The sequence below is a fragment of the Phasianus colchicus genome, chromosome 5 (genome assembly GCF_987193195.1).
Source record: "Phasianus colchicus chromosome 5, bPhaCol1.hap1.1, whole genome shotgun sequence".
Taxonomy (NCBI): Eukaryota; Metazoa; Chordata; class Aves; order Galliformes; family Phasianidae; genus Phasianus; species Phasianus colchicus.
Window position 1 is genome coordinate 31,284,824 of NC_143440.1, and position 24,059 is coordinate 31,308,882.

General features: G+C 33.5%; 1 protein-coding gene across 16 annotated transcripts in view; it reads right to left on the reverse strand.

Annotated features, from left to right (window-relative positions):
* Window positions 1-24,059, reverse strand: part of RYR3 (ryanodine receptor 3) — a 202,157-nt gene that overhangs the window by 48,525 nt on the left and 129,573 nt on the right. For 11 of the 16 annotated variants that reach the window (XM_090141242.1, XM_090141235.1, XM_090141244.1 and 8 more), the window contains 16 exons: window positions 22,495-22,676; window positions 22,002-22,080; window positions 20,501-20,590; window positions 18,831-18,980; window positions 17,464-17,526; window positions 14,206-14,281; window positions 13,921-14,044; window positions 12,347-12,462; window positions 12,004-12,071; window positions 11,084-11,205; window positions 6,194-6,243; window positions 5,531-5,591; window positions 5,201-5,439; window positions 4,528-4,609; window positions 2,073-2,203; window positions 1,123-1,443 (listed from right to left, as the gene is read on the reverse strand). In XM_090141242.1, the coding sequence (XP_089997368.1) occupies window positions 1,123-1,443; window positions 2,073-2,203; window positions 4,528-4,609; window positions 5,201-5,439; window positions 5,531-5,591; window positions 6,194-6,243; window positions 11,084-11,205; window positions 12,004-12,071; window positions 12,347-12,462; window positions 13,921-14,044; window positions 14,206-14,281; window positions 17,464-17,526; window positions 18,831-18,980; window positions 20,501-20,590; window positions 22,002-22,080; window positions 22,495-22,676 (1,954 nt within the window). The remainder of the gene's footprint in view (window positions 1-1,122; window positions 1,444-2,072; window positions 2,204-4,527; window positions 4,610-5,200; window positions 5,440-5,530; window positions 5,592-6,193; window positions 6,244-11,083; window positions 11,206-12,003; window positions 12,072-12,346; window positions 12,463-13,920; window positions 14,045-14,205; window positions 14,282-17,463; window positions 17,527-18,830; window positions 18,981-20,500; window positions 20,591-22,001; window positions 22,081-22,494; window positions 22,677-24,059) is intronic. The other 5 variants (XM_090141245.1, XM_090141240.1, XM_090141246.1 and 2 more) reach the window with 1 other exon arrangement.

Below are 24,059 nucleotides of genomic sequence, written 5' to 3' on the forward strand. Positions count from 1 at the left end.
AAAGCCAGTTACTGGGAATTCAGAATGATGTCACAGAATCATAGAATATCTTAATTTGGAAGGGATAATCATGTCCAACTCCTGACTGTATGCGTGTCCCCTCTCCGCTTTCCCCCCTCCTCCCTTCCCCAAAATACTTTCTGTGGGTGTTGTTCAAATCATTCTTGAACTCCATCAGGCTTTGTGCCATGACCACTGCCCTTGGAAGCCTGTTCCAGTGCTTGATTACTTTCTGATGAAGAACATTTTTCTAACACCAACCTGATTCTCCCCAGATGTAGCTTCACGCTATTCTCTGTCACCGTCACAGAATCATAGATCCCTGAGATCAGATCAGAGATCCGATGCCTCTTTGCTCCCCTCATAAAGAAGCTGTAAGACTGTTAAGAGGGTTCCCTTTGGCCTTCTTTGAGCTGAACAAACCAAGAGACCTCATCTGATCCTCATACACCTTGCTTCCAGGCCCTTCATCATCTTTGTAGCCTTCTTTTGGATGCTCTCTACTAGCCTTGAGTACTTCATATATTGTGGTGTCCCAAACTGCACACAGTGCTGCACCAGCACAGAGCAGACTAGGATAATCCCTCAACTAACAGTGCTGTGCTTGATGTGGTGCACCCCAGGGTAATTTTGGCTACCAGGGCAATTTAACTACCATTGTTTTGGCAAGTCACATATCTCTAACCTGGTCAAAGCCTCAATATAATTGAGATTAAGACAAAGAATTCTCAATAAAAAAGGTATTTTGTTGTTGTTGTTGCTTTTGTTTTCTTGGGGGGAGGGGGAGAGGGTGGGGCGAATGGTTCCATACAAAGTTTAAAACGTACACAAAAAAGTTCCTTCTTTGACTAAAGCAAGCTAAAATGCTAATATAATGTAGCTCACTAGAGTAAAAAATTTTTGCAAGAATTACACTCTCTCTTCTTACTATAGTGCATACGTAAAAATTAATATTAATCTTTAAAAAAATAAGAGTTCTTATTGTTCCTTATCTGCTTTTTACCTAACCATCCTTCTATTTTTTATTTTAAAAAATATTATATAATGGGGCAATATGGTAAATTGTAATTCAGTAACTACATATTATTGAATACAAATACTCTTTAGAAATATTGACAGTACCTGCAATTCTTTTCATCCAAGATGCTTCATCTATTCCCAGATTGTTGTTAATGATTTTCAGAATATTTCCCAGAATGATGCTCAGATGCTCAGATGTTATCATCGTACAGCAAGGCCCAGCACTTTCAGGAACGCTCTCAGACCCTCGTTCCCACCAGTAGGACAAATAATTGCACAGCATGGGTAAGATAACCTCAATTACATGAGGCATTTCAGTATACCTTGCTCCAGACTCTGCTAAATTATTAATTTCCTTTATTAGTCCATCTAGCTGAGGGATCTCTGGACACATCTCCTCTACTGTATCAGGCATACCTAAAACTGCAAGCAGAAAAGGAAAGGGTAGAATATAGAATACGAAAAGGTTAATTAACAAAACACAGGGGGGACATCTGCATTCATTTATGTTTAAATCCAAAGTACAAATAACAGTTGTGCTCTATTTCAGCATACAAACCAGTTTTGAGTAAAATAGCTAACAGTTTAAGATTATGGGTAAAATTAAAACTCAAGTATGGCTTGTTTACCAACTCTGCACACATCTGTTTCCCACTTGAGATAGATACTGAAATCTGTCAAGACTAAGTGGAATAGAAGCATGTGAAGAAAAATTGTGTAAAAAGACACCTGTTCCTTAAGGTTTCATGGAATCAGAGTCACATTCTGTCAGAACTTCCCTATGTAGAACTGCATTAGAGTACTGATAAGACAACTAAGCAGAAATGATATTTTTCCTGTTCACAAAAAATTAAAAAAAAAAAGACATCTGCTAGAAGAAAGGGAATATTAACAGTCTTAACAAAACAGGGCAAGGTTAAAATGGCGAGTAATCTTATAGCAGCGATAGGAGTTTTCTCCTAAAAAAATAATCATTACTACTTGTTTCTAATGTTTGGATAGGAGTAAATAGCTTTCCTCCTGTCCTTCTCCCACTGAGGAATTGTACTCACTTGCTCTTTCTCTTGCACTTTTTGTGTTGAAGACAGACAATGGGTTGTAGTGGTTGAGAGAAGGTTCAAGGAATGCTACTGGAATGGCTGCTGCAAGAGATGCTAAGCACTCACCAAGTGCAGGACGTTGCCTGTATATGACAGATACTAAAAGTTATTAGAGAAGAAAAGACTTTCACTAGGCTTCCTGTTTCTAGCATATGTTATAGAACTGCTGTAACATTTATTGCTAACATAGCTCATCATTCTAATACAGAAATTATTTTGACAATTTTGAAAAATTTTATGTCTCACATAAACAAAATTTACTGGTACATGAACCAGCTGAAAATAAATCTCAGCACAAAAATAAATCTAACCAAGACACACTACCAACAACAAAACATCATCATCATATAGCTGCATAAATACTATTTACTAGAAAAAAAAAAAAAGAGAAAGGGGTGGAAATGTATAGGTGAGGGTGCCTGAGAAATAAGTTAGTTCCTTTCAGCAGAGGACTTACACTCGCTTAAACCTGAAGCTAAATTATTCTGAAGTTCTGGAGCAACGTTTATACAAGATTTTGTTACACGTGATATACAAATTGCTTAAATACAACACTTTTCATCTTTATTTTATATATATATATATATTTGTATGTGTGTGTGGAATAGCCATAAGAACTGAAAATTCTTAGCAGTGCTGTTTAGCTAGAGATATTCTGAGGGACAATAGCATAAAGTAATTTTTGTAAGCATATGTTTTTATATAGATATACCAAATGGAACGAGTCACTGCATTATTCAACTTGAAGGAATAATATGCCTTATAAGATTCTTTCATTTCAAAAACACATTCCTTGTTATCTGACCTGAAGTTAAAGAAAAAATGGCATTTTGATCCTAAAGCTGAGCACTGCTTAATTTCAGTAACAGTTTGTCAGCTCAACAACTCACACAGTTTTATTGAAATACTGAGCACTGTGTTTGAAATCCTGTGACCCACCTAGACGCTGATATTTGCCTACAACCTTATTGTAAGGTTCTGAGTAAGTCTAGTGAAAGTTTAGGAGATTAACGCATTTCCTGAGATATATCTGATCTGAGACTCTTCTAAGAAGGCAACTGGCACGATTCTACACCCATATCTAATGCAACTGTCCTGTGTTTGTGGCCAATGAAGTAGAGGGCTGTGCTGTGAGCTCTTCCTATCTAAAAGCAACTTAAACACAATAATCTTTTAATTCCTGTGAGATCACTGTCCTCTCATTACCATTGCTACCACAAGCTACTAAATGAGATATGGTTTAGTAGCTTGTGGTAGCGATGGTAGTGGGAGGACGGTTGGACTAGATAATCTTGTAGGTCCTTTCCAACCTTGTTATTCTATGATTCTATGATCACCCTAACTCCTAGTTACAGTAGGAGTGAGGCAATACCTGTCTTGCCCACAAGATCTGTGTCAAAGCATATTTAAGATTTTGAAGTCAAGAAGGAAAAAGAAGAGCCCAGTTTTGTAATGTGTGATTGAATGTGTGCACATATCTGAGAATATCTTTTTCACAGAGGAACGTGCATGCAAGGTGGAGAGAAAGAATTGTCCTGCAGAAAGTCCTTGCATTTTGCATGAAAGAATTGCTAAATAAACTCTGGACAGAAGGAAGTGAAGACCAGCATTATTAGGCAAATGTAGGTAAATGTTCTCCTAACTGGACTATAGAGCTGAATTTTCTTGGTGTCTCTCAGAGTCTGTGAATTTTAAACTTTTGATTATACGATCATGTAGAGTGCCTAAATAAAAGCTTTCAGAAGCATAAGGAAGGGTCAGTGGTTAAATCTGCTTCTGTCTTGTGACAGACCAGCTGTTAGGGTCCCCTTTTTTGAAGCAGTACCTATGGATATAGGCTTCTTCTAATGGAAGAAGTTCTAAAATCCCAGTTTTCGAGCATATCATAGCCACTAGATTTTTCAAATTTTAATACAGTTTAAAAAATGCAAGTAACTGGTAAATGAGTTTCCTTTGTAAAGTTAAAGGCTCTCAGAAGCTCTACCTGCACTAAGGATTTTATGATCTAGACACATATTCTGAGAACTCTATTCAGAGTAATACTTGAGACAGACATTAATTACTTGACCTACTTATGACAGCAACATGCCTAGTAACATGCAGTAACCAAACTTTGGGAAGCTTAATAATGGGCCATGGAAAAAATTAGCTTTCACTATGGTTAAACTAAAGACCCTGCAGATAAACCACAATATGCAGGAGAAGTTGTTCAGCTTTTGTTCAGTCAAGCATTTCTTTTTGTAGAACTGAACTCTAAGATACAGGCAACTACATTAAACCTAAATTGAATATTAAACATTTTCAAACTGTTTCTGATTCACTTTTCATTCAAACTGCTTTAGTACATTAGGAATATGTTCCTAATTAAAAAAAAAGATTTTCACGTGCTGAGTTTTTCACTCAATACCTTTCAACATAGATGTTCTTCCCAGTCCCAAGTGAATAGAGGCTGCAAAGAATTCTGTAACATGAAACTTGTACATCACCCACTAGAGAAAAATAAGAAGCAGATAATAAGCATTTATTCAGCTAAACACTAATTTCTAAATATAAAAACAATGACAGGTTATCAAATAAGCCAAGAGGCCAGCAGATATTTGTTAATAAAATTACAGATTATGCAGATTATCACATTTGTAGAATATAATTTCAATCTAAACCACAGCAGTCTATGAGTGTAACCTCTAGGAATGTGATCCAGAGCCTCCCCACCTTCTTGAAGCTTTTTCATTGCTTTCCACCTTTCAATCATCTTCAGGTCTGGAGCTGTGGTCTTAAATACATATAAAAAACTTTGGAACAACATATTGTTGCATCTCAAGGAATTTTAAAACTAAAATACAGAAAAAAATCAAGGAAACTTGAAAATAAAATAATGAAGAAAAAAATGTTTTTCCAACATACAGAAACAAAACCACAAGGAATAAAAATGAAAGCTGTCTCCTTCAATCTAATAAGGCAAGAAAATGTAACAAAATTAAGCAAACTTTTCTTCTGTGGGAACCTTGAGTTGTTAATTGTTAAAAAGATGTTTGTATTATTGTAACATAATAAACTTCAAAATTAAATAAAGTACTTACAAAGTAAATCAACTCCAAAATGATACTGTGAAATATGCTCAAAAATTGACGTCAAGACAGGTAGCAACGCTACTGTAGTATAATTGATATTCTGTGAAACACCTTTGATTTGTGTTCGTGAATGGGTAAATTTTCCAAGTTTAAGATTTTCTGAAGTTTTTTCCAGATCTTCCGCTGCATTTTCAAAAAAAGCACGTAGCCCAGCTTTAACTAGCTCAGATCCTGATTTCATAACAGTTCTGAAAAATAACAAGGGAAAAATGTAACTGCCCTTGAAAACCTCTGCTATGTCTATACAGTTCATAATTATTATCAAAATTTACAACTTACCGAGTGTCCAGAGACTGAGCTAAGATGTGCAGGCAGCTCACCATTGTTGTAGAATCACTACCTGTTTAGAGAGAGAGAGAGAGAGAGAGAGAGAGAGAGAGAGAGAGAGAGAGAGAGAGAGAGAGAGAGAGAGAGAGAGAGAGAGAGAGAGAGAGACTGTGAGAGTACAATAGCACAGAGAATGTAAATTTGGAGTCTACTGATCCCAAATGTCACTATTGAAAATATACAAGCTAAATAAGACATGGAATACATCTCCTGCCCCATGTCACTGCATGGAGAGTTACAACTGGTTCCAAAACTTTTTGTACTTTTGTACTTGTATAAAAAGAGTGAAAAGAGTAATTAAAGTCTACTTCGGTTTCATTTTTATCACTTGACTCTGCAGTATTCCAAGCTTTGCATCTCGTGGCGTCTACATTTTTCTTAGTTTTCTTACCATTACCTTTGAAACAGGTATTTTTTATTTCCCGACATCCCCCTAGCCTAACAAGAAATTAACCCATCAGATTCAACAGTCAGATGATGGAAATCAAATCAGGTAGTGTATGATGAATCTTGAAAAGCAAACAAGAAGCAACAACAAAAGCATGAGATTTTAGAAGTAACTGTTGGATATTCTTCAAATTTTTAACTTTATCAAGATCTTCCTTAACAACTTACCAAAAATTGAGATCCTATGTCTAACAAGAGCAGCTAGTTTGCAGAACAGGCTAAAGTAGAAAAGAAGAGAAAACAGCAAGACAAGACAAAGATTAAGATTTGTTTAGAGAATACTAAGAATATGAAAGAAAAAACATATGATTTGTGGAAGGTGTACTTAGAATCACACATGATGATAGTAGTCAGTAAAATAACTGCATTAAGCAGCACAATCATAGAAGCTTCTGCATTCTCTAATTTTCTAAGCTTCTATAATTATGAAATGACTTGAGGCATTAAATTTACTTATAGAAGTTTCCAACAATTATGTAATATGTGGTTGAGTCATTCTTTACTTCTGAGTAAGAAATTTTGATAAAAAAAATTGAGCAGCATTTTCTTATTTCATATTTTGTGGGAAACTAATGTTACAACTCTTCTAAGAAATTCAAACAATTTGAGAAGGTATTCTTTGCCAATATTTTGCCAACTGTGTTTGTCCACTGCTCATTATAAGATTAATCCTGAAATATAGATTTCTAGAAAGTATGTCAGGAGCTTGGTATGTCTGACTTATCTATCAAAACAATAGGATAATTAAGATAAAGGGCTACCTTAACTTCTAAAACTAAAGACAGCTTGGCAGACTTTTTTTATTGTCTGTGATATACTTTGCAAATGAGATTAGAATATAAAAATAAAGCAAACATTCCTCAGAAACTGATGTGTTCTTTTAATAATAATAACAAGAGATTGTCATTGTGATCTTTGAAATAGGAAGAAAAAAACTGTACTTCCTTTAAAATACTGATAGCTAATTTTCTCAACTAAGAATGGAAAAGAATTCTGAGATATTTCTAAACTTCTAATGTTAGACATCTAACTTCTTTCACACGCCTTTATGAAGACGTTTTGCAAAAGACTTAATATCTCTCTAGCTTTATAAATCTGACCTGAGTGATGTTAGGGAAGTCATAGGATCATTCACAGACTGATATTAAACGAAATGAAATGAAAATTCCATCCTCCTAAACCTGAGCCACTTCACCAGCTACTGGAGGACCATCTTGTACTCTTGCATAAAATATACCTGACAGCTCAGTGAAGCAGTATATTAGGAACGCTGTTATGTGAAGCTGCTATATAAAAACTAGAACTAAAAATAAAGAAGATGACAGTAAATAAATTGTAAGAATAATTTAGGAAAAAAAAAAGCATGTTGGAAAATAAATGGAAGCATGGAGCCTAGTAAGTTCAGTTCTAGGCTTGGACTTATGTAACCACAAGCAAATAAACTTTACTTTCAAAATCTGTATTTACTGAAGAAAAGTGATCAGTACTGTCCAGTGGAGTGAAGGAAAGCAAAAGAAATTTGACAAACTGACAATTAAAGTAAGAAAGCTTAAGAGTAAAACAGTTTAAAGATTATAATACAAAGTCTCCCACAGAAAATAACCTGTAGCACACCTTGAAAAGAGAGGAAAAAACAGCAATAAAAAATATTAGATTACATTCCTACTTAAGTACATACTAAATATTCAACTTTATATGTTGATTGTAGAAGAATGAAAGGCAAGATATTGTAAATTAAAAGGATACTGTCTCCTCTGTATTGAGTTTTCTAAAATAACTGAGTCAAATGGTTGATTCAAACTAAATCTGTACAGTACAGTTGTCAAAAAAATTACTGAATTCCAGAAATATGGGACAGGACAGAAGAGAGCAAGTGAGAATCCATAATTACCCCTAAAAACTTGCATCCTGGTATTTTCACATTTTCTGATATCTACAATTTAAATGTGAGAGCATTTAAATCACCCAACAGTGGGATAAGCTTTGATTGGAAACTGATACCAACAATGAAAAACAAATCCAGCAGAAACTAAACTTTGTCAGTTCTGTTGCTCACTGAATCATTTACTAATGGTTTTGATGCTATCTCCCTTATGAACTATTTGCTCATAGTGGAAATGGGGAAATGTATTAGCACTCTGTAGCCGCATCTTTTGGGCTTCAGAATAATTTCCAAAATAGAAACTCAGTAATGTCTGAACTGAATGTAAATGAAAGCTCTCTTAAACTACAGTCTACTGCTTGAATGTTTCAGAGAAGAATATAATTGATATTTTCTATAGAAGCCTTGAAATCTACCTAGGGTGTGACTGGCTGTATTCCTTTTGGATGCCCTTTATGTCAGACTCCATCACAGACATATAACAAAGGTTCATAGGAGCAGGGTGGGAATCCCTGACTTTGTTCCTTTTAGATATCATTCTAATGATGACAGAAGCAGATGTCTTCTCAGTGTATCCAACTGAAAAACAGGAGGGAAGATGAGCGACAAGCTGTTTGTGAATTCTGACACTTGAAGTAGTAGAATTTCAAACAATAGTTCAGTAATGGGAATGAAGAACCTTAGGAAACAGGCAAGCTGGAATAACAAAAATGAACAGATGAAAATGGTCCAGGATAGATCTCTAAGGACTTCCCAATGATCTACATTCCAAGAATTTCCTAACAATACCATCTTGCATATGCACCATATATTTGCCTCAGTCAACTCTTCATCGTCCTTCCATTTGTTCCAAGCTTCATGAAAACATACAAAGGTAAGATAAAAAACTCCTTGTGCTATTCTCTAAGGACATTCTAGCACAAAGCCATTAATTCTATTCTTTTTAAACTAAAGGCCAGACTCCAAATCAGTTAGTAATCCTCAACCCCAAATAACAGACTGGAATTGTTCTCTGCTTTCACAGATGGTAAATGGTGCATTATAAATGTTCTTTCTGCCACATGGATAATGGCAAGAAATACAGAATTTCCTGCAAAAATAGCTCAGATTTTCCATACTTAGGACATTTCACAAGGGGCAAAACTTTTTTTGTGATGAAATCTGTAGTGTTAGCCTGCTTGCTAAATAGCCCTGTTTCATAATATCTGATATACAAATTCACCGTAAGGAAGTTTTAGGCCCAGAAAATTATTCTTTTCTTTATCTTATAAAGTTGGCTTAAATTTTGCTGAAATAAAACTTCTGAAAAGAGTTTATAACAACACAATTCTTTTCATTAGTTCATTTTTACAAGATGAACTAATTAACAAGTATTCTGATGAGAAAATATCTAATTGTAAATAAAGATATAGAGAAAGTCACAAGAAAACAATTTATCTGGATTTATATAGGTGAAGGACAAAACTCTGAAACTACTGTTTCTCAGTAACTTGCTCCCCAGTATGCTCTTCAGCTTCAAATTTTTCCTTAAGAAAAAGATTTTCAGCCAACTGCTAATTCAGTTATTCGTGTTGGTTTGATTTTATGTCATTTTGAGCTAGAAAACAAGCCATGAGCATGAGAAGAAATAAAGTGCATACACTCGAGTCAATGTTTATGAAGCATACATGACAAGCTAGTGATAAAAGCCATGAAAAAAATATAAGACTACATTTTAAAAATTTTTCTTTAACTGTACAATAAAAGAATCAGAGACACAACTCAATTAATGAGGATAAAAGTCATTAAAAAGCTGTTTTATTCCCTGAGAACTAGATACGAGCAATTTAAATTTTACCATTCCATTCTGAGTTCACAACCTAAATCTTCCCTTAATAGATTTTCTATTCCTTAGTATTTAATATTTATTTCACTGCTAGTGGAATATCAGTTGCATCATAGCTGAAAGCAAGAGTGCATGAAAACAGCTTAGATAAGCTTGGAACACGATGCTAACATGATGGAGAACTGCTATTAGAAGTAACACTGTATTGTGAGAAAGATCTAAATGATTTTATAAACATTTTCCTCAAATTCTTATAATCATTCTGCCTTTACTGAAGAAAACACTTGCATTAAATAGCATGTTTTATATTCCTAGTCATGTCTGTGCCATAGTCTGGCTATGACAGCTATGACAGCTGTTATCTTCTGAACATTCTTTCACACAAGATGACTGCATTTTGCAAGGCTGTTAACATTTTAATGTGTAAAACTTCAAGTCTGTAACCTACTTCTGAAGCTCACATGCAGAAAATGCATACTGTCCCCTTTTACATATTATTATCATTCTTAAAAGTTTATTTACAACCATACATATGAAATTAATGTGCAAACTATTTTAGTGATTTTTCCCACTCCTTCCTCTATTATAGAGCTACAACACAAATAAGTTTGAATTTTTTACATTCTTCTCTTAGAAAAATAATCTAATTTATTGTATCAAAACTTCATGTCCTCTGTTTAGCAATTGAACTGAAAGTAGACAAGCTTCTGTGGTTTTGAATTCACGTCAAACCAAAGAATACTGGATAACACTACAAAGAGCAAGTAATAACATGGTACATAGCAATACGAAATGATTGGTTGTCTTCAGTATACAATGAAGTCAATAGGAAGTAATGCTAGTTAGTAGGCTGTTGGCTATGGCATTATAAGATTGTTAGCATCCATAAAGATATGTTGTCATCACGCACAACGTAAGACACTAGAGAGACATTCAGTGCTATCTATTTTAAACAAGAATACTTTTTGAAAAACGTGTAGCTTCATAATGCATAAATTTTTTGAATATTTACCATTGTTTCTACAGGAATACTAAAAGGATAAAAAAAACTTCATTACAAGTGGAAGTGATGGAAATGATGCAGAAACTTAATTTTATTTATATATAATACATTTTATTTATATATAATACATGTAATTAATAAATTGTAATATGTAATTTAATTCTTCAGACATATATTAAAAAATAGTAAAATAAGGAATGCTATTCAGTATCTGCTATTCTGCTAAAAAATTGTATCTGATGAAGTGAGATTTTGAACTATCCATAAAGCAAGCTATATGAACTATCCTTTAAAAGTTTTTACTATTTAGATAGAACCCTCTTGTGTGTATCTTAATTTTCTACTTACCTTGCTACCATTTCCTTTTCCTTGTTTGATGCATATCCACTGCTACTGAGTGTTTTTGTTGGAGAAGACAGGAAGTACAAGCAGTGATTTGTAAAGTACTGATCAACTAATGGTAAAAGAACCTAGGAAACAGAGAGACAAAATGTATTTTTTGCAGAACACAGAATGATAACCGTAGCAAAAATGACTGATTGGTGAAAGTTAATTCAAAGTATTTTAGAGACTATAATGGTTGTACTTTCTCATTTCAGACACAGAGTCATATAAATTAAAATCTAAAGTATTACAATTTTAATTAAAAGTTACATAAATATTACATAGTGTAACACAGATCTATCTATTTTGGATCTAATACTACAGTGTTACTCTTCTCTCATTCTCTGATAAACATCACTGAAGATGAATTTTCCTCTTCACTGTTCATGTAACTACCTAGATATAAAAAGGACAGGGCTTTTTTTCTAAGCTCCTAAATAATCCTAAAAATCTGATTACTGACAGTATGTCTTAGTATATTTACAACACATTTGTAAGAAATAACTAAGCAATAATTAGACAATCCTGTGACTTCAGTGTATACTGAGTAAAAAAATCAGAAATTATTTATACATTCAGTGTTTTTCATTTCATCTAATAAACTACCTGCTTTTAACTTCTATGTTCCTTCACACATATAATCTTTTCTAACAATTATACTGAAATATTTTGAAATATGCTGAAATGCTTGAACCCAGCAAATATGTTGAAATATTATTGAACATGTTTGGAAATATCTTTAACAACATATCATTCATTGCTTACCAGGAAAAAAATGGGAAAGATATATTTTTGTTACCTGAAAAGCAGTCTTAGATTACAGAATTCCACATTCTGTACAGTAGAGTGTATATCTACATTACTTGAAATACTAAATCACTTACTTTGGCAAAGAATTTTATTTCTTGATCATGTGGAGATTTTTCAGTTTTTCCACTGGTAACAATGGCTTCTGCAAGGATACAGTAAAGACACAAATAAGAAGCAGTGTAATAATAAAAAATACAACAGCTCTTTGATATAAATTTAATACTTAGTTTTTAAGGAACGCAATCAAAACCGTTCTGTTAATTACTAAGATGTCCAAGAACTCAATCTACAAATTAACAGACAGAATTACACTTTCTTGAAGGCAATAAAATCAGTAGTCACTACAAATTTAGACACAGCAACTAAAATATTTAAATATCAACTTGAATTATTTTCAAAATAAAATTGGCAACTTACCCAAATGTGCAATGAACTCTTGAGCAGAGTCAACATATTTTAAAATTTTCTTCAGAAACTTAAAGGCAAACCTCTTTTCCATGGATGAAGCATCCAAATCCATGTCATTCAGACCCCTATATTAGAAAGTATTAAAATAAATTGCATTCATAAAGATTATAGTATAAACTATCATAGTATTATGAAGCATTCCATTCCTTATAATCTTCTACATATGGTAAATTTTCATTAATAACATAAAATGATCTCCCAAGGCAACACTTCCTTATCAATTGCATAGCAAGAAACATTAAAATCAGTGCACATTTTTCTAAGAGATTTGATAGCTGTGGATATATGTATCTAAAATATAAGTGTTTTAACATAAGAACTTTGGGGAGATGTTGCTGCACAAATGAAAACATGGTACATTTCAATCTAACAAAGCAAGGCACTGGAAACCTCATTTCTGTTACTGGCAGTTTAAAGTGCCAAATGCTTGGAAAGTCTGCAACTACAGCTTAAAAAAATCAGCCCATCTACCACATTTTATTTCAACTTTTCACTGTCACAATTTGTTTTTAATGAAAAAAAAACTCGAAAGGGCTTAAACTTTTGAATGAGAACATAAGTGACACATTACTACAGTAGTCAATGTATCTGATAAAATTTCAGCAATACGTGATACTTTCTGAGGAAGCATATATTGTTCATTCCCTGTGATAGATTCATGACCTAAATCATAACTGGTGAGTGCAAGATTGAAAAGAAATAAAAGTATTTGTGGTTAATTGTGCCTAGTTTTGCAATCTCAATTTTTCCTGTAGCTACAAATGAAACCTACCTCAATGGAGTTCTAAAATTCTTTAGGATCGCAGAAAAATATAGTTAGGAAGAACCTTCTGAAAGCCATCTAACTTACAAAAAAAAATTGTTCATGAATACATTGTAGATTAAAAAAATGCTTAATGCCAGCAAAATGGTAATTTTGCAGGTGCTCAGTTATTTTTATGTATTATAAATAAGCACTAGTTATGGTACAGTAAATTAAAATTATATTGTTGAAAACCAAAAATACAGCATATTAATAAACTATTTTTAACAGAATAAGCCTCCATAAGCTAGAGTACTTTCAGGTAATAACATTTAGTGTCCTATTTGAACAAGGTTAAGGAGCAAGTGCCCACAAAACAGCCACTTTGTCTTACTTCAGGGAACTCAGAACTTTTTTCTTAAGAACCATGTAGGCCTTGATGTAGGCATTTTCTTACAGTATAAGACCTCAGATTCATTTTTTCCATAATCAGACTAACAGCTGCTAGTTGCTAATTTAGAAGTTTTGAATAATCTGTTTGTTGAATAATAATAATGTTGACATTGTATTTACTGTGATCACGGACTTATTAAAAATGTTAGCTATCTTCACTATTTCAGATGGGTCTTTCTGAACATAAAAGTAACAAGGACTTTGATGTACAGAAGAGATGTCAAACAGTAATTATGTTAATACCTAACAGAATGCAGTGAGATGAGAAAAATTATCATTGTTCACGCATTGAATGCAAGCAAATAGTTCAGTAAAATAAGAGTCTTACCGAGATATGATTATGCCATTCACTTGAAGGAATTTAAACAGCTCTTGTGCCTTTTCACGGTCCCGTGATTTCTCCTTGGCTGTCAATGTGTCGTAAGGTACCAATAAAGGATGACTGCCCCCACCTGTGGTGAGTTGAGAGAACTGTAAGTTTTTTTTTCCTAAGGTTTATCTTTCTTCAAATACAGAAATTGTTCAATTTAGATTGTTTTACACTGTCTTCTTTCAGACTTTTCCTTCTCCCTCATTTTGTCTTTTCTGCGTGGTTCACAGGATTCTGACTTACCTTTGCTTTCCAACTCCATTTTCTTCTTTTTGGCCCATATATTATGGTAGTTTTCTGCCATTACCTCAACCATTCCCTACAATGCCATCAGGAAAAAGAAGATGATGCAAAATTAAAAGATTATAATTAAATTTGTAAATTCACTTAAGTCAACAGTCTTGAGCATAGTCTACGCTCTTTGGTAAAGGAACATCACCCACAGTCCATTTGGCTGGCTTGTTCCATGCATTCAAGAACTGACCTCATTAAAGTGGGAAGAAAAACCATAGATGCTTTCAAATAAAGCAGCGGAAGGCTAAATTAATAATAATTATTATAATTATTACCTTATTCTAGCTTTGAAGTGGCTTTAGTCATAAAATAGTTTTTATTACACTAGGGACTGTAATGTATTAAATGAAAGGAGAGTAAGTGTTTGCTAATTGTATGACGTCTAAGAGTTGAAATAGCATGAAAAGAATCTATTCTGAATGTAGGCATTAGCCATCAATCCTCCCCAAAAGCTATTTTCAATGACAATGGGAAGACAATATACAGAGAACAGAAAGTTAAATCTTTCTGCCAAGAAGATGACGCTAAACTAAATAAAAACATCTTTTTCAGGAAATACAGACTCTTTGCACACAAATACTCTAGCAGACTCTTGTAGTAGGTATTAGTCTTGAGTCTGTTTGTATAAAAACTGAAGTAGCATTACAGCTACTTATAGACGACAATAATGACAAGAGCAACAATTTATCATATAGATAATGTTTGGTAGCATCACAGTCCATTAGACATGAAATTTGACTTTTTATATAACATATGAAAAAAGGGAGAGTCAATGAAAAAATCTGAAAGTTAAAGTGATATGAAGTACATTTCATTTGTCTCAGTATAAACACAGAAACAATAAATTATATGATAATATTAAACACTGGTGTTTCCTAAGCAAGTTGGGAATGACTACATTAGTTAAGAAAAATAAGTGGTGAAGAAATCAAAACATAAGACTACAGAACCTCAAATAAAACTTCTACTCATAAGGATCAGGCTGTAGACCATATTTTAGAGCTAACATTCTATTGAGCCAGGATGGAAAATAACAACATGCATGTCTAGCTGAGTACAATGACATCAGTGTCAACTACAGTTATTAATAAATTAACCAAAAAGTAAAGATCTGCTGGAGGAAGATCTGAACCAAGGACCTAGACTCAAGATAAAGATAGAAGGAATATATTCAAGAAAGATAGCATTTATTTTGTAAGTGTGTTAAGAAAGTGTGTAATTCACACTAATTAAAATTTTACTGCCTTGCAAAGAAAGGTAAAAAACAGAACTAAGACTAAGCAATATAGAGACTTTATAAAAGCACACTTCCAGTGTATTTTGACAGTGATATCCTAGGTAGAAAAAGAACTGGAAGAACAGATGATCACTAGAACATCAGCAGGGAAAACTGCATCAAGACAAGAACTTTTGGAAAACTAGCTCTGAGTTTTGGCTTGAAAATTACCGATAATGGTGTGTCAGTATAGCACAGGAACTGGTTTGCATATTGGACACACTAAGATTTAAGAAGAGTGTCAAAGATTTACTGTAAATATTGAATTCAGTGAGCTCTTAGATGAAAGAAGACTGGAAATGTGAATGAAAAATGGCATTTTAGTAGTAAATTAAGAAAAAAACATAAGAAATTTCAAAGCAATAATCTGATAAACTAAAGTAACCAGTCTTGAGTGCTTTGTGAAACAATAACAACAGTGAAATTGTACTATTATAACTGCAAAAGTATTAATTCCCTTTTTGAGGAGAGGGAATTCTCATTCATGAGACCATACAAGAATAGGGAAATGGAAATCCCTTCTTACAAAAGAAAGCTAAAAGAGTTATAAGGAGTTAAGATTTCTAGCAAAACAGACATTGAAAGAGGGCATCAAAGAGACAAAAGGAGAAAGTAACCATCTTTAGCTTGTTGTACATGTATAATGAATACATTCAAGCTAGCAAGCTTCTGAACAAATAGAACTCTGAAAAAGGATATATAATGAGGAAAAGAAGAGGGAAATATCAAGTTGTAGTATGAAATGATTTATACTAATTGAAGTAATATATTGCCAGGAAAACAGATGGAAGGGATAAATAAAGAGAAATAGGCTAAGAAAAAGAGGAACTCATATAGTGGTTTCACTTTTCACTTGGAAACGCTTACTGCAGGAAAAGAATCAGAAGGAGGGCTAGTGTTGAAGAAAGAATGCTGTAGATGTCCGTGTTCATGACAGAGGAGTTGGATTAGATGACCTTTAAGGGTCCCTTCTAACTCAAACAATTCTATGATTCTGTGAAAATGGGCAGTTGACTACAGTACATATAGTCAAAAACAAAGAAAGTCTTAATGTAGAAGACAGGAACTCTGACATTCAACTTCCTGAAGACAGTTCTGCTACAGGTACTGATCACTGTGACTTTTGGAAAAAAGAGAGCACTGAGGGAATAACTTCAGTGAAATGGAAAGTTAAATAGAATGAAGAAAACAACCAAGAAAATAGGCAGCTCTGAGATTGTTAACTAAGATGATGAAATTACCCCCAGAATGAGCTTAGGAAAAAATAAACAGAAACTAAATGCAAAATCATAAAGTAAGAGTAATATGCAAGTTTGAAGACAGACAGACAGTATAAATATCAGTGAGGTAATTAGATATCTCTTTATTCTTCAAAAGACTTGGAAAAATAAAGGTGGGAAAGAGGATGAGAAAGAAGAGTTTCAAAGCGTATAAAATAAAAGAAGACTAACATACCAGAGGACACCTTAAAAGTATGTATTTGTAGCACTCAAGTAAGGAGAAACAAACAAAAACCCAAAGCACCTAAGCAAAGGTAATCTCATTTATCTCATAGCTTTCTTTCTTTCAATGAAGATTTGTTTGGAATAAATAACATGAATTCTTTCTGTCAGGTTTTTCAGCATATGGACCGCAAAACAAGCACCTTTGCATAACATTGGCAGTATCAGTTCAAAGTAAGCACAGTACAGGCTAAATATATATCAAAAGCTGTTTAGAGTCCCTTCCTTAGCTTCATGATAACTCTTCTAGGAACTCAGGAACACTGAGACAAAGAACAGAAATCTGTTTTTGAAATTGTAAATATGGCAAGCACTTACTACAACAATGAACCACAGCTGAAGTCACATATACACTCATAAAACCTGCTGAATTTCAATCATCAATTAAACATCTTTCCAACACAAAATATCCAAAACACAAATACGAACCTGAAGTTCCCTAGAAAGTACCACGTTAGTGAGATCAAGTGGTGCTGGGCTATATCCATTTCCCTGAGGGAAAAGAAAAAGAATTATTTTCAAATAAGAAGTATTTCAGATATATGTGTGTGTATATATAACAATGTCTGTTACTGACCTAATCAGAGTGACACAATTCACATTTTTTAAGATTTCTTGTAGAAATTGTGTTCACCTTTTGTCTTACAATGTGCTGAAGACACACAGGAAAATTAACAATATATCTGTTGATATGGAAATGAGAAGGACAAAGATATTTAGATGTCTTTTTGTTGAGAAGAGATGGAAGCCTGCTTTTAAAAAGTATGCTTCTCAGACTAAGAGGAGACTAATTACGAGGCACTGAACATATTTTCAAAGCATGACAGAATGGTGTGACAACTTCAGTGGTGCCTACTAAAGGCACCACTGTGAAAAGTCAAAAAAAGTTACTGTCTATGGGAACGTACAGACTAAGAAAATGATGCAATAGATTTATGCAGTCTTGAAATGTTTCAACTGTGAACACTCCAATGCAACAAACCTATTCATGAGACTAAATGTGAAGTCACATACAAATCAATGGTTTCAAACAAATTAAAGATTTTGAAATCCTGTACTGAATCACATCATGCATTTTGTTCATGCTTGTTAGAAAACATTTTTCAATTTAATCTTGTATTTTGGTACTATCTAGGCACCTTTTGAACTTCTAGAAATATAACAGAATCCATGGTATGGTTTGGTATAACATACTAACACACATTTTCTGTTAGCCAAACCTTGCTCATCATAGTTTTAAACAGCTTTCCTTATCCTCCAAGATACAGATAAATTGAATGGCAGTTTCAATTTGTTAGCACAAATAACTACGAATGAAAAAAATAGTCTATATCACATCAAAACACTAGGCACTGTAGAATTACCTGAGAAATATGCAAGTAGATTTAACAAAAAGTATTATATGAACAATCTTATTATCTATCCAATTATCATCTTGACAAAAGTCAATTTCAGATTGTTATGTTTGATAAAGAATTTTTTTATTTTTAGCAATCATTAAAAAAAATGAATTAAATACTCTGCTATGTATTCTTTGAATGACTATATGAAAACTCTCTCCAGTAGATTTGGTCTCTGAACATTACTGCATTTAAAAAATTGGATTTTTTTTTTTCAATCCCCTATGTAGTGTTAAAGCTTTTTATTATTATTATTATTATTGAGACAAGATTTCCAGACATGGAACTCTAACATTATAAGTTACATTCCATTAAAAAAGAATCTAAAAAAAATATTATGTATAATCTCTTAGTAAGTTAACAAGCAATCCTTTTTCCTTCTGAATTCCACCATACCTGGCTAGACTGAGATATGCTGCGGAGTTTTTCATTTTCACGCTGTTGTAACATTGCTTCTCCCCCTTCCTTGGTCCTCTCGAGGCTCCACCCCATGGCCAACATGGTTTTCAGTGATTCTCTCACAGGCCAACGATAAATTTCTTTTTCCTTTGAAAAAAATAATTTTCTTTATTCAGCAAGTAGTGAAAACTCAATAAAAATAGGCTGTGCTTCACTACAAACTCTTGCACTCTACAAAAGCTGAAGAAATTTCTATATTATACCTACAGACAGGTTATGATCCTATCCTTTTCACATGAGAAACAAGCTTTAAAGTAGTCACAGGCTTTTTTTACTTTTTTTTTTTTTTGGATGGGATATATGTCTATTAAAAGCTATCTTATCTCAAGTGATATGCTCTAAAGCAGTTAGGGAGTTTGTACCTGGAAACCTATTAATTAGTTTCTACAGCCCAAAATAATTAAAAAAAAAATTGATGGCAGTATGTGTATTAAATTAGCTGAGCGATAGTATATATTTGAATATAAAAGCATGAGACTTTTTTTTTTTTTTAATGTTCCTATATTTATAGCTAGTTATGAATGCAGAATATTACCAATATATACACTCTTCATATAAAAACAGCCGTCAGTAAAAAAAATTTAGGAAAGAGTCTGTAATTATCAGACCTTTGAAAAGATACTAAGTAACAAATTTAAAAAGTTGTGGAAAAGAAAATTGAGTGCATCATATAAAGACTTTTCAAATCAACCTAATAAAGGTATTTCATCTCTTTCTATAAATCAGAATTTTTGTGATACTTACTTAACATGACAGATTTTAAGGAAAGACACAATTTTAGAAATGGTTCAAAGCTTTTAATCTAAGATCATTTCAAATATTCTTTTTAAATATTCTTTTTAAATGGCTTCAATAAGTATTCACCCAACAATTCTTCAGCTCCTCTCTGAAGATTTCACAGTAATTTTATAAATCTTGTGAAATTAAAATTCTTGATTTTATCATCTCAGTTTTCTGAATGAAAAAAGAGTGGTCAAGTGGGACAAATGTAAATGACTTATCTGAGTCACCCAATGAATGACTGCAAAAATATGTAACAGAATGCAAGTTCAGTTCTATGTTTTGACAACTTGAAGACATTTGTGCCTACTTAAGAAATTCAAATAAAAGACCATTTATAAAATTTTGAATGTTTCTTCTCCAACTTCTGTAGCTACTCTGGAGGAGTAGCATCTCTTCCAATTTCTTTAAAATTTTCTACTATCCTTCCTGAAAACTGAATTTCATCAGATATGTTAGATTATACTTTAGCCTAAACCACAGGAATTACTGCTTGTGATTTCCTCACCCACACCAACCTGAAAACTCCATGCTAGCAATGTCTTTATTACAGATTATCTCAGGCCTATGGAAACATCCTAATGAAAGCATATAAAGCATGCAGGGCTCTATATCTGGCTACCTATGTCTATAACTACTTATTTCTCTATATGTAGATTTCTATGTGCAGACACACACAATCACTGTAGCATATAGATATTCCTGTTTTTAACCATAGGAATTATAATTTGAATCTCCTTTTATATTATATATTTGAAACAGAATTTTAGAAGTACAGTACACAAATCAAGTTACTTTCCATTAACATAGCTGAAGTATTCTGTTACCTTCTCAGTTAAAGTTTTGAAAGGTCTTATTAATGGATGAGTCTTCGTATTTTCATCCAGTGAAACACCGTATTTCCACCCATTATTAGTCTGAAAAAAATATATATACTGAAATGAGAGCAGGACAGAAGAATAAATGCAAATTTGCAAGTTTACTTTTTTATACTGAATTGCTGATCTACTCCAATTGCTGCACTGTGCAGGAAATTTGTAGTAAACAAAATGCATGCACTTGAACAGAAGAAAACATGCTTTTGCACAGACCCACACAATAGCAGAATTGTTATTTCTGTATAACCGTTCAGTGCAAGTGCCATGATGAGATGTGGTGTCACCACTACAAGCAGAAGTCAAAATGGCAGTCCATGCAGTGGCAACACGTGTATTCCCTATTAAAGAAAAAGTTGAAGACACAGCCCTTAGCGTGTGAAGTGACACGCGTTGTCTTTTCGAATAGGAAAGACGTGCTTCTTCTAGATTTCCTTGAACTCAGATAAACCATCAACTCTGCTACATCACAATGCTGAGTCAGTCCAGAGAAGATGACAACTTTTCTCTGCAGTAATGCCAGGCCCCAAAAGAGTCTGAAGACTGTGGAGTACATTGCCAAACTTGGCTTTACTATCCAACCACATCCATTGTATAGTCTAGATTTAGTGCCCTTCTAACCTCCATCTGTTCTGGTTGATGAAAGATGGACTGAGTGGGCGACATTTTCCTAGCAACTACACTTTCATAGCAGCTGTGAAACAGTGGGTCACGTTTGCTGTTGCAGATTATGAGCTCGGCATGCAGGCTCTTGTTCATTGCTGGCAGAAATGCATCGCTAATGGTGGTGACTGTGTTGAAAAACAGTGTTTTGTAGCTGAGAATTTTATAAGATAGTGTTAATGTGCTCTTTGTATCTGTTGTACTTTCCATAGAAATAAATAGGAGGCATTACTTTCTATTGACTGTCATTTGTTGCTCTACACCTCTTTTGAAGTGAAACAGAAACAACACAGCAGCAGAGAATTTTGAAAATTATAGGCCAAATTGATACATAACAGTCTTAAAGTTAGGAAAGAAAAGCTCTAACTATATTTCCCGAAGTAATAAAAGACATTTGATTCCCAGATATTCTCCCATATCACAGATTTGCTGCAATAAAATTGAATCTCTGACATTAAAAGAATATCACTATTAAAGCAACATCAAGGTAAGGAACACAAATTCTTACTTTGAAAAATAAAAAAACCAGAACAAATTAACCACTCCTTATCAGTCCCTATCAAGTTTTGTCCTAATAAATTCAGGCTATTTTGAAAAAATTGTAAGCATCAACATACTTTCTTGAGGAAAAGATTTCTTCCAAATATCCCTAAAGAAATATGTGTGCATCAATCTGAACAAGTTCCTATCATTTAACTATTCACTTTTTTTCTTTTTTTTTCCACCAACCATCCCAGATATTACTTCGTAGTCCTCTTCCGACAGTTGCCAGTGTTAAAATAAATCCTACCTTATCAAAAGCCCATTTATCATGAGAATGCTCAGCATATTTGCTGACAATATACTCCAGCTTTTCAGGAAGTACAAGGCTGTAAACAAAGGAGAGTTTGGTCATTCAACTGTATCTTACTGTAGTCTGATTTATGATAAAAATTTAGTATAATTAAAATGCTTTATTCTCAGATGATGGACAATATTAGTATGGACATTTTAGGCTGCATAATTACAGGTGATGGAGGGGCTTGACTTGAACAGCAATAATCAATTAATAATAATCAGTTACTGAATATAAAAGTATTAGAACTCTATACTTTATGAAGCAGAAGAATTACTTAAAAGGCCATTTCTCTATCACTACTAGTGTTACTATGAGTACTAGTATCATTAAAATTCAATTACCAGCCAACTTTATGTGCAGAGGAGAAACAAGTGTTAAAAAGGAATAGTATAAAAATATCATGATAGTATATAGTATAAAAATCATGATGAATTACATAACTCACTTTGCTGTGTTGACAGGTTTGGGATCAAAATTTCCTTCTGGATCCACTGAGGTCTGCTTTTCCAATGTTGATCTAATTCGTGTATCTAAATAATCAGGAGGCAAAGCCCCAGCTATAGCACTTAGACAGGGCAGGGCCATTCTAAAGAGCTCTGGATCATACTTCTGCAGGAGAGATAGGAACTGGTTGGAAAACCCAATAGAAAAACATGCAAAATGTTAGTGAAAACCAAGCAGCCATATGTACAAATATTAGAAGATGCAAAGAAACAGTAAAGCACATTTAAAAATTACACATAGAGCAAAATTATTGCTGCATAACATGTTTTTCTCACTATCAACTTGATATATTTTAAGACTACTTAGATGATTGTTAAGAGTATGCTGTCACTTGTGTAAACTTAAACAATTTACATATGAATCTTGAACTCTCCTCCACAAAGGCCTACACAAGAAGGATTAACCATTATTTGCCAAGACAGAGGAGGATAAAGGCTGCTCCAAAAGTAATGCTTCCTATTTTATTATGTTGGCTGATGGCATCAGAAGTGAATGTTGGTGGTATGGCAGTAGAGATTGAACTTTCCTGTCAATATTCCATTCAATTTTTTTGCTGTGTGACACATGGCAGCAAAAGGGCGGTCTAACAAAACGGTGCCTTACACAAATGTGCACACAAAGCAAAGGTGAGTCACTGAATTTCTTTGTGTGGAAAATATTGCACCCACTGACATTCATCAACACTTGCTGAAAACTTATATAGACCGATAATGGATATTAGTGTAGTGAGGCAGCGGGTGGTGCATTTCAAGTGATGACAGCAATAATAGGTCACCTCTGCTGGTGCAGATTTTTATAAGCATTTCACGTAGGCTGTTACTCATCAATGGTAAAAATGTATAGCTAATGGTGGTGACTATGTTGAAAAAGTGTTTTGTAGATGAGATTTTTTTTCTATCAAATAGTGTTACTGTGTTTTTTGTATCTGCTGCAGTTTCAATGGAAATAAATAGGAGGCATTACTTTTGGAACAATCTAAGTACAATTATTCATAAAATACTGTCTTTGCCCTTCTAGAATTACTAATTCCAATTTTAACTGCAAAGCCATCGTCATTTCTCCCTCCTACCCTCTAAATTGCTTTCAGTTTAAATCACACCAGTCACAAAAAGATTGTTTTACTGTAGCATGTTACATGGTGAACACCTTCTGAATAATTATTCAAATAGTCTAATTAGCTCTAGAGATAACTATAAAAAACACACATTGCAATTACTTTTGGATCCTTAGTAACGTGCCATGAAACAAGTTCAAGGTCAATTGCTACACACTGAAGTATAAAAAAAGTAAAAGGGTAGAGAAAGCAGGTCATAGGAGGTCTAGCTTCCCCTTCCAGCTCTCAAACAAAATTATTAATATGCCTAGGAAAAATAATCACTTCTCTATGCTTCAGATTCCCCATCTTTAAAAGGCTTTAAGATCTACCAATAAATATTATTGCGCTATTACAATTATTTGATAAACAGAAGAAATATTTCTTTTGTTAAAGGAAGACTATATGATATT